Here is a 13,886-nt window from a genome sequence, read left to right on the forward strand (position 1 = left end):
GGTCTTGAACATTCAGTATTCATATTATTGCTTCATGTTTTTTGTTATTTCCAGGCGTTTTTTAGCCTGTGTGGAATACTCACATTAATGCTGTAAAGTGTTATAAAGTGTCTTAAAGCTCAGGATCTCAGCTTTCCAATGCTGTTTGAATTTTGTAGATAGTGATTCAGGAGTTACAGTAATTTTTGCTCTGAAGTGCAAAATGCAATGTCAGAAAGATGAGTTATTATTTGTTTGTTTTCACTTTACACGGTTTAAATGGTGTGCACATATTAACAAAGGGTAGGTATTTATTATATCAGCTTCTGAATAACTTATTATAACCTTTATTAACACAATAATGACACAATAATATACAATATTTATATTAAGTCATCATAATGTGGGGGGAGGGAGGAGGTTGGGGATTAGGATATAAGCTATAACATGTAATGTACAAAAGAAACAAAAACAAAATCAATGTCCTGACTTGGTTGCGTGTTTTCAAAAAGTCAGGGGTATGACAATTGATGATCATTAATAAACTGCAAAAAGTGAGAAGAGAAAGGAAAAAGAGAGAAAAAAAAGAAGAAAACAGGGGGTAATAAAAATAAATAAGTAAATAAATGATAATAACCAAATGATATGAAAAGAACAATTTGTCTAAATATAATGTCATCGATGTTCATGCCATTGTTTCTGCCACACCTCACCATCACAGCATTGTTACCACTATTTTTATTAAATTTTTTTCATGGTCAAAATAAACTGTTATAATGTGAAGTGTAAGTGTTTATACTGTGCATTAAAACACACAAGGCTGTTTGGAGTTATTTGTTATTTTAATCTTTCTTTCTACTGTGGTTGCTGAAGATCTCCTTCTGGTTCAGTAGAAGATGCAGCTGAGGGATGAGGAGTATTAAGTGCTGGCACCAGCTCATCAGACTGAACCATACATTCAAAGGGTTTTAGTTTTACTTAGGTCTGTATTCAGTCAAAGTCAGCGTGCATCTTGTTTTCCACTTGTGTTTTATTTGTTTTGGCCGGTTCACTATAAATGTCCCCTCTTATGCCATTGTGTTGGGTCAGTTTGTTTGCTTTATCTTGAGCAGAGTATTTGTCAGCACATGTTTAGAATCTCAAGAGCAAGTTTTAACCTGAAGTAGGAGACAAAATGTCCAGACCTGGAGGAAATATCAACCCCCCTTCACATTTCACCATGAGATGATTACTCTGTGGTCATCAGTCATTTGATCATTTGGTTCTTTAACTATGCATTTAACCCATAAAGACCCAGTGCTATTTTTGTAGTAGTTCCAAAATGAATTTTTCTCTAAATTTAAAATTTCTTAAGTGATTTATCTCAATTTATTATATTATCACTTGTATTTTGCCTTTTTTCAATGAAAATCAGGTATTTTCCTATATTTAATTCACTGATCATATAGATATTCATTAAAGTTCAGATGAAAGTTGAGGGTTATTATATCAGAAACAGAGAAAACTGAAGAAAATGTTACTTTTTTTTAGCAAAATATATCATTAACTGAACATAAATCAAGTATCTCGATTCACTGTCATTGATCCAACTCCATGGATTTTACTGACAGTGTTTCGACATTCACTATGGAGCCTCTGAACATCCAAATGGGTCATATCTGATGACCATGAAAAGATGACAACCTGCATTTTACACATATTATTTACATGTATTGATAGATTAATGGATCAACAGGTATTAAACAGTTTATATCAGTAGATGATTTTGGTCAGTGATGGCAGTTTGGGTCTTTATGGGTTAATAAAACATGCATTTATTAAAATCATACAACACAAAACAAAGCTGAGGTTTTTGTTATTTATATTTGGGGGGAGCTTTTTCTAAATCACAAATGAGATTTATCATCTTATGGAGAAAAAAACAATTACTGGCACGTGTGGACATACTTAGGAACAGACTAACAGTGAACAAATTAGGGATGTAAACAATTAATCGACAATCAATTAATTGTTGGTAAGAATTAGCTAGATTAAATTACAATAATTGCCGGTTCATTGCCCTTTTCAACAGTGCGGTGTCGAGAGTAGGGGGTGCCACTGCCTAGACTTCATCGCTGAGGTTGAATATTGGGGGGAGTTGTCCACCTGTCCAAAGGCTGCCAGCTTGTCTGCGCTGCGACGCCGTGCCTGGGATAGCCGGTCATCGAACTGGATTGTGACATTGATGAGTTAGAATCGCTTTAGGGACAATGTGGAGCGAAACACAGACCAGCCCATCTGGTTGTCCCACAGGCTGCAGGTTGCCTGGTTATGGGAGCGGTGCACCCCTGCTGGCAGGAGGAGGCCCAGATACCTGCACATATATGGGGTCGGTATCGGTCCGGTCCCTGACGGAGCGTTATCCCTGGAGGTTGGTCTAGTAGTCCACAGTCATCTGGACAATCTGGTCAGTGAGACAGAAGTTGAAGATATCCCCCAGGCTCCTGATCCAGGCCATAGTATATAAGGTATGTCAGTCACCTTGGTGGCCTTCAGAAAAATAGCTGGGGTGGGGGGGAGTACAACATGGCATCTCCCTGCTCCTGGAGATTCATCCCCAGCATGAACCTCCTCTGCTAAAATCTTGCTCCATCATGTCAGATACTGATACAAAGTCAGAAATGTCAATTTCTTCTGAACTGCCCCTCTTCAGATCGATTTATTTTATTGAATTTCTCTGCAGAATTTATTTAGTTCTACTCCATAAATGTCATTGCCTGTAGTGTATCCCTAATGGTACAATAAATCAATCATTAAGGAATATGACAAGCTTTTTTCATGAGGTATAAAAACAATATTTACCTTTTATTCCTATAGACCCTATCAAAAAAGAAATTCAGGTTCTCAGGAAAATCGCCACTTATCAGTTAATTGTGAATCAATTGACAAGGTCAACCAACTAATGATTAATGAATTAATCGATAATTAGCATCTCTAGAACAAATGCAAAGTGAGTTTCAGCTTGTGCTGTTGAGTTTGGCAAAAAAAGGCCTTAATACAGTGTGTGACACAGCATTTGGTTGATGAAATGTTTACAAAGGAATATTCATGTACTTATTGCTCATTTCCACAGGATGTTTATGGCTTTGGATAAAACCACTGAAGTATGGTTAAAGAGTGGCTCAGGAGATGAGGGCTGCAGACCCATGGACTAGTTATTATTGCTTGTTTTTATTGCTTGTGTTTGTGTATTGTTTTTGCACTTTTGGGTATATTAAAAAAATACATAATGACACTTCACCTCATGACTTCACTTCAGTTTCCCATTTGGCTGCTCTGTCACTAACACTCGAAGATAACCTCTATATCCATGAATGTATCATCACAACAAGCATATATCATCCTTGGAAATGTACAACTACTGAAATATGTGGAATTATATTTTATATGAAACTAAGTAAAACTATATATTTTATTAATGAGCAATGATTTTATTCCCAATTGGAGGCCTCATTATGTTTGTTACTAAAAAAATAAAAAAAGTTTTGGCAAAACATCTAAATAATCATTAAACATGCAAAGCTCATAATCACATTCATAAAGCTGTTTCTCTATATGTAAATGAGTAATTTTTATGTATTAAAAGGCAGCGTCACATACTCACCTGTGAGTTGATGATGCGTATAGTGGTTTTATTCCCCACATCTCTCTCGTATCCATCGGTCGGTGCAGCATTGAACCGTAAAACAGCATCATGAGTGTCTGAAAGGCAGGTGATGAAGTGCTGTGAGTTATATACAGTATTATTATGCACTTCTACGTGTTTTAGTGTCACATGACACTTTTTACCTACATTTTTAAATAGGACCATAATGATAAAAACAGACAGAAACACAGGAAATGCACTTTGTATTTATCACATTTCAAACATTTTCTAATGTTTCATCCCAGGGAAAAGCTCTTGTTCTATACATGAATTAAACAGTGATAAAAAATAATCCTAGTGAGTACCATTTATACATCATCAGAGAGTAAGGCTTAATGAGGAAAACGTTAAAGTTCAATATGATCCTTGAAATTAATTCTACTCATCCTCAAAAAGGGCACAAAGTCACAACCGCAGGATTTAGTTGAGACTGTAGTGGAGGATTTTACAGGAGGTGGAGTAACATTTTATAATAACAATGAGCATCGTCATCGCGATGTACGAATGCGCAATAATCACATGGCAGGTCCTGTAATGTAGGAGGCAAATGAACTCAATGTGTTCTCATCTAATTTCAACCTGAGTACCTGACACACACAGTGCGTACAGCAATCCACCAATCACAATCGTTCTTAATCAGTTTGTCAAAGCAGACCACACCCCTGTACATGGGGTGAGTTGTTGGTAAAAACACTGAAAAATGAGCAATGAGCAAGAGAAAATCACAGAAAACTAAGACTGTTCCAAAAAGAAAGCAACATTGGTTATCTGGAATTATTTTGGCAACAAGAAGGATGATACTAAAACACGTGTTCTATGTTGACAGTTCCTTGCACCTGTCGCCACAATGAGAGGACACACAGCTAATTTGTTTGACCATTTATGTCGGCACCACACAGCTGTTTTATCCTCCTGAGTATTTTTTCATATCGCAATATATATCACAGGGTTAAAAAAAATTGCAATGTTAGTTTTTTCCAATATCGTGCAGCCCTAACAAGGACTGTGTATGGTTTATCGTTGTAATTGTTGTATTGATGTTACTATTGTAAAATTTCCTGAGGTACCAACTACTAAGCAAACACTGCTTTTCTCTTTTAGCAAAAAATCAATAAATAAATAAATAAATAAATGTTTTATATATATATATATATATATATATATATATATATATATATATATATATATATATATATATATATATATATATATGTATGTATACACACAGGGTGGGGAAGCAAAATTTACAATGAACATTTAGTTGTTTTTTCTCAGCAGGCACTACGTCAATTGTTTTGAAACCAAACATATATTGATGTCATAATCATACCTAACACTATTATCCATACCTTTTCAGAAACTTTTGCCCATATGAGTAATCAGGAAAGCAAACGTCAAAGAGTGTGTGATTTGCTGAATGCACTCGTCACACCAAAGGAGATTTCAAAAATAGTTGGAGTGTCCATAAAGACTGTTTATAATGGAAAGAAGAGAATGACTATGCGCAAAACTATTACCAGAAAGTCTGGAAGATACTATTAAAGAAGAATGGGAGAAGTTGTCACCCGAATATTTGAGGAACACTTGTGCAAGTTTCAGGAAGCGTGTGAAGGCAGTTATTGAGAAAGAAGGAGGACACATAGAATAAAAACATTTTCTATTATGTACATTTTCTTGTGGCAAATAAATTCTCATGACTTTCAATAAACTAATTGGTCATACACTGTCTTTCAATCCCTGCCTCAAAATATTGTAAATTTTGCTTCCCCACCCTGTATATTCAACATCACAATGCATTAAAAATAGTTTAGTAGTACTAGTACTTCTCTATTCAAAAACAGTTTGACATGAACATTTTAACTATTTACCACAACTTGAAGTTTTCTGTTAACATAATTATTTATTTAATACATGGTAAATTTACTGACACTGATGAGATTTATTCCACATTTATTTAACAGTTTCATGTGTTCTGAGTCTTCTCCTACAGGTCATTAGTCATGACAACAAAACTACTTCACATTATATTGATTTGCAGGTGGAATTATTCTGAGATTAATAGCTTGAGACATGTCAAATAAGGATTCCCCGTAGTTCAATGACCTCAGGCAGGACCAATACATGCGTCAAACAGGATTTTAAAAGGAGCCTGTGGAGAACCTGGGACTGAATCCAGCCCAGGATGGTACAGGGTGTTGGAGTTAATATCCTTAAAGCCTCTAGCCTATAAACACCCAACCTGACTCCTCCCTAAAGCTGCTCCCAACTGGATTTAATCTCCAGGACTGATGCTCGTCTAGAAGATGTTATGTGGTTGTAAAGAGAGGCGACACGCTCTCTCAACAGCAGAGTGAACGACAAAAAAAACTTCTCTATGAATTATGTATCACAGGTAACCAGTGCCAAAGGGCGGTACAATCACTGGCAAGGAAGTTCCTCTAAGTCCTAGAATGTGCTTATTGCGTATTTATCAAAGGATCTTGTAATTTGCAAAAAATGTTACATCCTGGCTGAATATGTGATTTTTGGAAGCTAACCAGTGGATAGATAGATCATGGAAACCCCCCCCCACACACACACACACACACACACAGTGGTTGAAGGGAATGACTTTCTATCTTGCTTTGGAAAAGATAAGACAGACTTGACAAGTTTCAGGAAATATGGACCATTTTCTACAATTTTCTTGAGAACAATAATAGGCTATATCTGGTGATGGTTGGATGGACAAACTGATTTATTTCTTATTTATTTGATTGTGTGTTTTTTCCCTGTAATATTATTAGTTGTTTCTTTTTTATGTGTGCATTTTGTATTTTTTAGGGCTGTCAAAACTAATGTGTTAACACAGAATAATCCATCATCATCATCAGGATTAATCTGATTAAAAATGTTAACGCAATTAATCCATCTGCAGTGCAGAATGACTCTCTGGCAACACATTTGGGTCAGTTTGTCCAAGTAGAGTTAGTGTCACGCATGAACAAATGGGCAGTTGATCTGGTAGTGACAGGCCGCAGAACCAACCAATAAAGATGGAAGACACTAAACAGCACTTTGGCCCTCTGGGGGGAAATATGAGGCCAAAAAAAAACCAAAAAAAAAAAACAAGATGGAACAGCTGACCGACATGAAGTATTGTGCAAACTCTGTAGGAAGGAGTTTTCTTCCAACTTGAAATACCACATTAACGCGAAGCATACATTAGTTGGGGATTCTGCTAGCACTTCGGCTAATGTGTCGCCTAGCTTGCAACAAACCCATTAAGTGCACGTATATTCCCTTCTTTCTTGAGTCTATTTGCTTATGCAAAATGAAACGCAATTTATATAGATTAAAAATTAATGATATTTAATCATGATTAATTGAAATTAATCCACAGCAACCTTGGGATTAATCTGATCTCTTGGTTAATAGAAGAAAATCTCAATAAATACGTGTTTTAAAAAAGCCAAAGGGCGACTCATTGTATCTAACAGCCTCATGTAATTACATCACAAAATGAATATAGTGTGATCATCTGTACTTACTTAGAAAAATATTGTTTGTAAATAAATTATATTTGCAAATAAAAATGTTGTTATTATATTGAATTAATGAAACACATTTCATCTCCCAGTTTCTTAAATGTGTATATGTTCTGCTTCCTTTACTTTAAACTCAACATTTGAGGATGTCATTGTTGGAATTTTGAAACACTAAATACATTTTTCCACCATTTTTTGACATTAAAAAAAAAGAAAAGGTAACTGATTGATCAAAAAAAACAAAACAAAAATAGATTAACTATTAATTAAAATAATTGTTTGTTGCAGCTTTAGTTACACCTTATATGAAGGATATATCATGCTGTTTTGCATGTTTTTGTCATGCATGTATGTTGCCAATCAGAAAAGCTGTAGGGACAAACTTGAGTGGAACATCATTAAGGGTGGGATGAGTCACAAGGAGTGGTCTCCACGGTCCTGTTCACACCTGCCATGGTGAACATGTTGTGTGTAATCACATCTCAAGTGGGCAGGTGTAAGTGCATCACTTCACAGCAGGAATCAGAATGCGTCTTCACATGCTGCCCCAGTGATCACTTATGATCAGTTCTTAATTTCCCACTCTGGATGCAAATAAACAAGTTCACCTATAGCCTAAAACAACTCATCAAGCTTTCATTTCTTGAGGCACTTGAATGCGCAAAATGTTTAACATATACTAACTAAGTAATGTTTTTACTCAAAGGTAGCTTCTATACTGTTAAACTGTGTGTTTGATCAATACACATTAAACTTTCAGTATGTGATTAAGAAATGGAATATAATATTTATACTTCTCAGCATGTTCAAAACCTTTTATAAAACTAATCAAAAAGCCATTATATGCGATAAGCTACATGTATAAGTGATGAAGTCAAAGTGAATAAGTGATTAAAATAGTTAATTACATTTCTGTAATCCTTTTGTAATCCAGTGAATAAGTAATGTGTGCCCTAATGCGTTTCAAACAGAACCGCTGTGGTTGGTCATTCCATAGGAAACTTCAACAAGCAGCTGTTTTGATAAACAGTATGAAGTTCAACTCAAACTTCCTCACATCTCCTCACAGTAAGATGTTCCTGTCAGTCATTTCATTTTATTCACTTCTTGCTTTATTTGACTGGGAAAGTGATCATTAATCACCAGAAATGTAAGAAACTGTTTGTTTGTCATTAGTTGTCTCTGGCCAGATGTTAAATTCAGCCAAAAACAGAAACAACGTAGATAAGAAAGAAAATGTAATAAATAATCTAAATCAATAAAACAACAGAAAAAACACAAATAAATACAATGCAACAGACACTAAAACTGTTAAAACTGTAAAACTGACAGAACATTGTGTCACATGGCAGATGGATAAAAACCCAAAACAAACTGCAAAAGCAACACAAGAGTTTGTGAAGGTAAAGAAATGGGATGTTCTTCAATTGGCCTAGTCAGTAACCTGATCTCAACCCACCAGAGCAGCTTTTCAGTCACCCATAAACAAACAGAAGGTGTCTTTAGTAAAGGCCCATGTCCACTATGTCCACTATGTCCATGTGTTCATGAGTTCCACACATCAGGCAGCCACTGAACACAAAGGATTTTCATCCAAGTATAAAAAATGGTAAATGGACTGCACTTATATAGCACATTTTCTACACCTTCATGGTGTCCAAAGCGTTTTACAAAGCCTCACATTCACCCATTCATGCACACACTCATACACAAGTGGGTAGCTGCTGCCATGTGAGGCGTTGCCAGGCCCTACCGGGAGCAATGTAGGGTTCAGTGCCTTGCCCAAGGGCACTTCAACATGTGGACAGTTGGAGCCAGGATTTGAACCACTAACCCTTCTGTCATTAGACTCTACCAACAGAGCCATAGTCACCCCCAAACAATCCTCATATTTTTAACAACCTGGTCCAATTACTTTTGAGCCTTTGTTGAAAATGGTTGTAATTCCTAAAAAGGTAATGTTATTGTTAAATCTTGAACATAACTGAAAAAAATGATAATTTTATTTCACTTCCACTGTCGTGATGAATAGAGGCCAAATTACAACATTTATGTCTGTCCAAATACTTCTGTAATTGACTAATACTAAATAAATAAACATTAGTGAGGTAAGAGGCAGGAACAGATACGCTGTGTTCACGTTTGGCTGTTTATGAGCCACAACTAAAGCTGACGAGTAAAACAGCGGTAGGCGATTATTTCTCCACTTCATCTGGACTCTGGATTCCATTCTATGAATGCTGTTATCGAAAATATGGATTTGCTGAAATAACTTCTTACCCTAGGAATGATAAAGTCTTCTCTAGGTCTGACGTGGAGACGGAGCAGGACCCTGAAATAAACTAAACAAAGATTCAAACATTTGATCATAGTTTTTCAGCTTATGATTATTTCATTTTTATTTGACTGATGTGGAAGCTTGTTTCTGTTTCAGACTCTTATAGCAGGCTAATAATAAAGTTGACTGGCTTCAGTGTAGTTTAACCCATAAAGACCCAGTGCTACTTTTGTGTCAGTTCCCAAATAAAAATGTTTCTCTATTTGAGATTCGTTAAGTGATTTATCTTCAGTTATTATAACATTATCCTTTGTAGGTTGTGTTTTCTCGGTGAAAATCAGGTATTTTCCTATATTTAATTCATGGATCATATAGATGTTCTTTAAAGCTCAGATGAAAGTTGAGGGTTACTATATCACAAACAAAGAAAACTGAAGAAAAAGTGACTTTGTCAGCAAACCAAGTGTCTCCATCCACTGTCACTGATCCAACTTCATGGGTTTTACTGGTGAATCAATGCTGTAGAAGATGACAGTGTTTCCATGTTCACTACGAAGCCTCTGAACATCCAAATGGGTCAGATCTGATAACCATAAAAAGATGACACACTGCATTTTACACCAATTATTTACATGGACTGATGGGATTAATGGATTAACAGTTATTAAACAGTTTAGATCAGTAGATGGTTTTGGTCGTCAGTGAATGTTTGGGTCTTTATGGGTTAATTCATAAAGACCCAGTGTGACTTTTGTGAATTTTTCTCTATATTTAACCTTTCCTAAGTGACTTATCACCATTTATTGTAATATTATCATCTTTGTTTTGTGTTTTTTCAGTAAAAATCATGTGTTTTTCAAAATTTAATTTATTGATCATGTAGATGTTCCAAAAAAGCTCAGAGTAAATTCAAAGGTTATTACATCAGAAACACAGACAACTGAAGAAAAACAGACTTTTTCAGCAAAATCTATTATTAACTGAACATAAACTAAGTGTCTCCATCTACTGTCATTGATCCAACTCCATGGGTCTCACTGGTGAATCAATGTTGTAGAAGATGACGGTGTTTCCACATTCACTACGGAGCCTCTGAACGTCCAAATGGGTCATATCTGATGACCATGAAAAGATGGCATTCTGCATTTTACACCAGTTATGTACATGTATTGATAGGATTAGTGGATCACCAGGTATTAAACATTATTGGTTGTCGGTGGATGTTTGGGTCTTTATGGGTTAATTCACTTCTGCCCACCTTATCATACAGATACCGTTGTTGCTCTGAAAACGCGTGTTATGATGAAAGGGGGCTGCTAAAAATATACACAGCCAGTTACGAGAATGTTTTCGAGTATATGGTAAGATCAGCAGCCCAATGTGACCAGCGTTACCATGACAACACAGTCAGTGCAGAGTAAATAATGATCATGCTGACTGTTTCTTAGAAATAACTAAAGTGCTCTCTAGTGGTTAGTTCAAGTAACTGAAAAGGGGCCAACAAAAACACAAAGCTTAACTTAAAAAAAATATTCTTCTTTGCATATGAAGTCAGTATGTTAGTTGTTTTGTTTGTGATGCCCCCCAGCTTCCACACCATCACGAAATCCTCAGTTTGATGGATGGATTTAGTAATAATTACAAACGTGTAATGCCAGACGGTCTGACAATCGATCTGTCGGTTTCACTGATCCTTATGGGTTTATTTGACACCACAATAGATGATCCTCCAGCCTTTAGTGTGATACTCCTTTATCACTGTCACGAGTCCACTGTCACGCTTCTGATTGGCATTCACCACAACACTGAGCCGACGTGTGCACATGCTTAGCAGCTTGACATTGAGTTTGCCCTCCTGCTGCAATAATACTGTAAACAGAAGTTTTCTTTAACACAGGGAAAAAAGGGGCTAATTTTGACGTGATGGGATATTATCAAGCTTTTAAACCACTTACAGAGAAAAAAAAAAAAAAAAATACATATTACTTTGACACAGTGGGTGGAAAAAACTAAATGCGAAAAACACAGGAATTAATGACTCGAATAGCTCAGTTTGGAGCCTTTGTTCTAAAACTGGCAAAGCATACAGAAGAGTATTTTGTTTTGTATGCCATTCAGATGTGGCGTTGTACTTGTCAGTTGGGTCTTTGTGCTGCCTTGAGGTGATGTGTTGTCTGCAAGGTGCGGTAAGAAAACTGTTTCACCAAGAACAGAAAAGTACCACTCATTTTCCTGCATTTCAATCACAGCCAACTGAGGGTTTGATCGTTGTTTAAAAAGGTCAGTATAACAACAGTAATATTTCTGCTTTGACACAAATTCTTATGATTTAATTCTTATTATTTTTAGCAATTATTATATAACAAATTGAATGTCATGTTCCGAATGGGCTGTTGGTAGCACTGTCTTACAAGTTTTTTTTGTTTATACACACAATAATAATGCACTATTATACACTATTTTTACCCCACCCCACAAAGGGGAGGCAAGGGTTATTGTTATTGTTTTTGGTTCAGTTTGCTTGTTTCTTTGTTGACACTCTAGCAGCCACCCAGAATAGATCTCATTACATTTTGGGAACAGTAGGTTTAAGTTCAAATTTTTTATGAATTTTTAAAAAAAAATTTTCCCGTTTACTTATAATGGGCGAAATTTCAAATATCTGTAGCAGCAAACCTGTGGGTTGAATTCATACCAAATTAGGTTTATAGATTACCAGTGACCCAGAATAGATGTGATTACATTCTGGGTATAGTAGGTCAAAGTTTAAATTTTTTATGAATTTTTTTAATCTTTTGTTTTTTCCTCCCATTTACTTCTAATGGGTGAAATTTCAAATGTCTATACAAACATCAATTTTGTTTCAATATACTTCAAACTTGGTACACATATAGAGGCACTAGCTCTGCTGACATCAGCACATGCATAAACATGATGACATCAGCTGGATCGATGCCAAAATAAGCTACAATATGTGCGAGGGGCGGGGTTTTGTTGTGCCTGGAACCACTTTTGTTTTGTATGTAAACAGCATATTACATTTGGATATTCTGAATTGGGGCTTTTTCTGAATTCAACATTTTCTAATTTTAAGATATGGCATCTGCAATGAACTGGCATCATGTCCAGTGTCACCTGCTGGACCTTTACATTGCAACCTTTCGCAAATCTTGAATAGATCAGGATTTGACAGTTTTTGTGATTAATTGTGCAGCATTAATGCAATATGACAACAGCACATGTGCATTTCATGATATATTGTGCAGCCCTAATTCACGTAAGTTTAAGATAATAATAGCCACAAATTCCCCCACTCTTTATGACGCCTTTAAAGGGGTCATATTTTGCTAAACCCGGTTTTATTAGTCATTGGTACATTTATTTGTGTATTTGGGGACCATAATAGTTCAAAAAGTTTGAATTTGAACCCTCTAGGTGCTGCAAAGCTATCTTTATATTCATTTTGGCAGAGGATTTCTACAACCCGTTTTAATTTCCGCTTAATTTGTTACGTCTGTAACTAGTTACGTCACGACATTTGCACATATAAGGTCAAGACTTCTGACGAACATTTCTCTGAGTATGACATAATTGTTTGTCAGCAGCAGCAGTTGTAGTCCATACTGAAAATATGTCCAAACTTTGAGCCGATTACCTAAAATGTTCAGTTGTTGGCTGAACGGGACAGAGCAGCACAGCCAACAACCTGGAGCGGGTGGAGCATGAAGTGGCTCATGTGCATTTAAAGGGCCAGCGCTCAAAACCACCTATCTAGTGTCATTACTCAGAAATAGGGTTGAAGATGGACCTGGGGAGTTGAATTAATGAAGAATTCAGGCCCAAACATAGCATTTACAGTTTATGTAGACCACAGGGAAATGTTTTAAAATGCATAATTACATTTAAAAAAAAAAAAAAAAGCTAAATATCACTCCTTTAAGTACAGTAGGTAAAACTACACACAGCTTGTAAGGACTATTTTCTCAAGCCAATTTTTCAGTCTCCAAGTAAATTGCGGCCTTAACGGTGACAGTTCAATAAAAAGACTTATTCGCTCCTTCTGAGTCATGACAACTTGAAAACAGTCAAGTATTTTTATTTTCCAACAGCACACACAAGCAGTTTGACAAGTACAGAAATGTCACAGAACTGTTTAGAAAAGTGGAGTTTCAACTTGCTTTCATTTCAAGATATTTATTTCTACACCTCTACAATGAGCAGGACAAGGACAAGGACATAAATTGTATACGCTTCTAAAAGAATGTGGTTTTATCAAATGCAAAAAAAATAGATATTTTACTTGAAAAGAGCTGCAGAAGATTAGATTTTCAAGAAGAGACATATCAAGTCTAATTTTAGAACAGATTTTACCAGGTCGTAGTTTTACTTCTTTTTTTTTTTTTAATGACTTTAATCG

The 13,886-nt window shown here is 35.8% G+C and overlaps 1 protein-coding gene across 1 annotated transcript in view; it reads right to left on the reverse strand.

Annotated features, from left to right (window-relative positions):
* Positions 1-13,886, reverse strand: part of st6gal2a (ST6 beta-galactosamide alpha-2,6-sialyltranferase 2a) — an 88,240-nt gene that overhangs the window by 26,207 nt on the left and 48,147 nt on the right. Inside the window, exon 4 of the mRNA XM_030124914.1 lies at positions 3,623-3,720. Within this exon, the coding sequence (XP_029980774.1) occupies positions 3,623-3,720 (98 nt within the window). The remainder of the gene's footprint in view (positions 1-3,622; positions 3,721-13,886) is intronic.

The sequence above is a fragment of the Sphaeramia orbicularis genome, chromosome 21 (genome assembly GCF_902148855.1).
Source record: "Sphaeramia orbicularis chromosome 21, fSphaOr1.1, whole genome shotgun sequence".
NCBI classification, from domain to species: Eukaryota; Metazoa; Chordata; class Actinopteri; order Kurtiformes; family Apogonidae; genus Sphaeramia; species Sphaeramia orbicularis.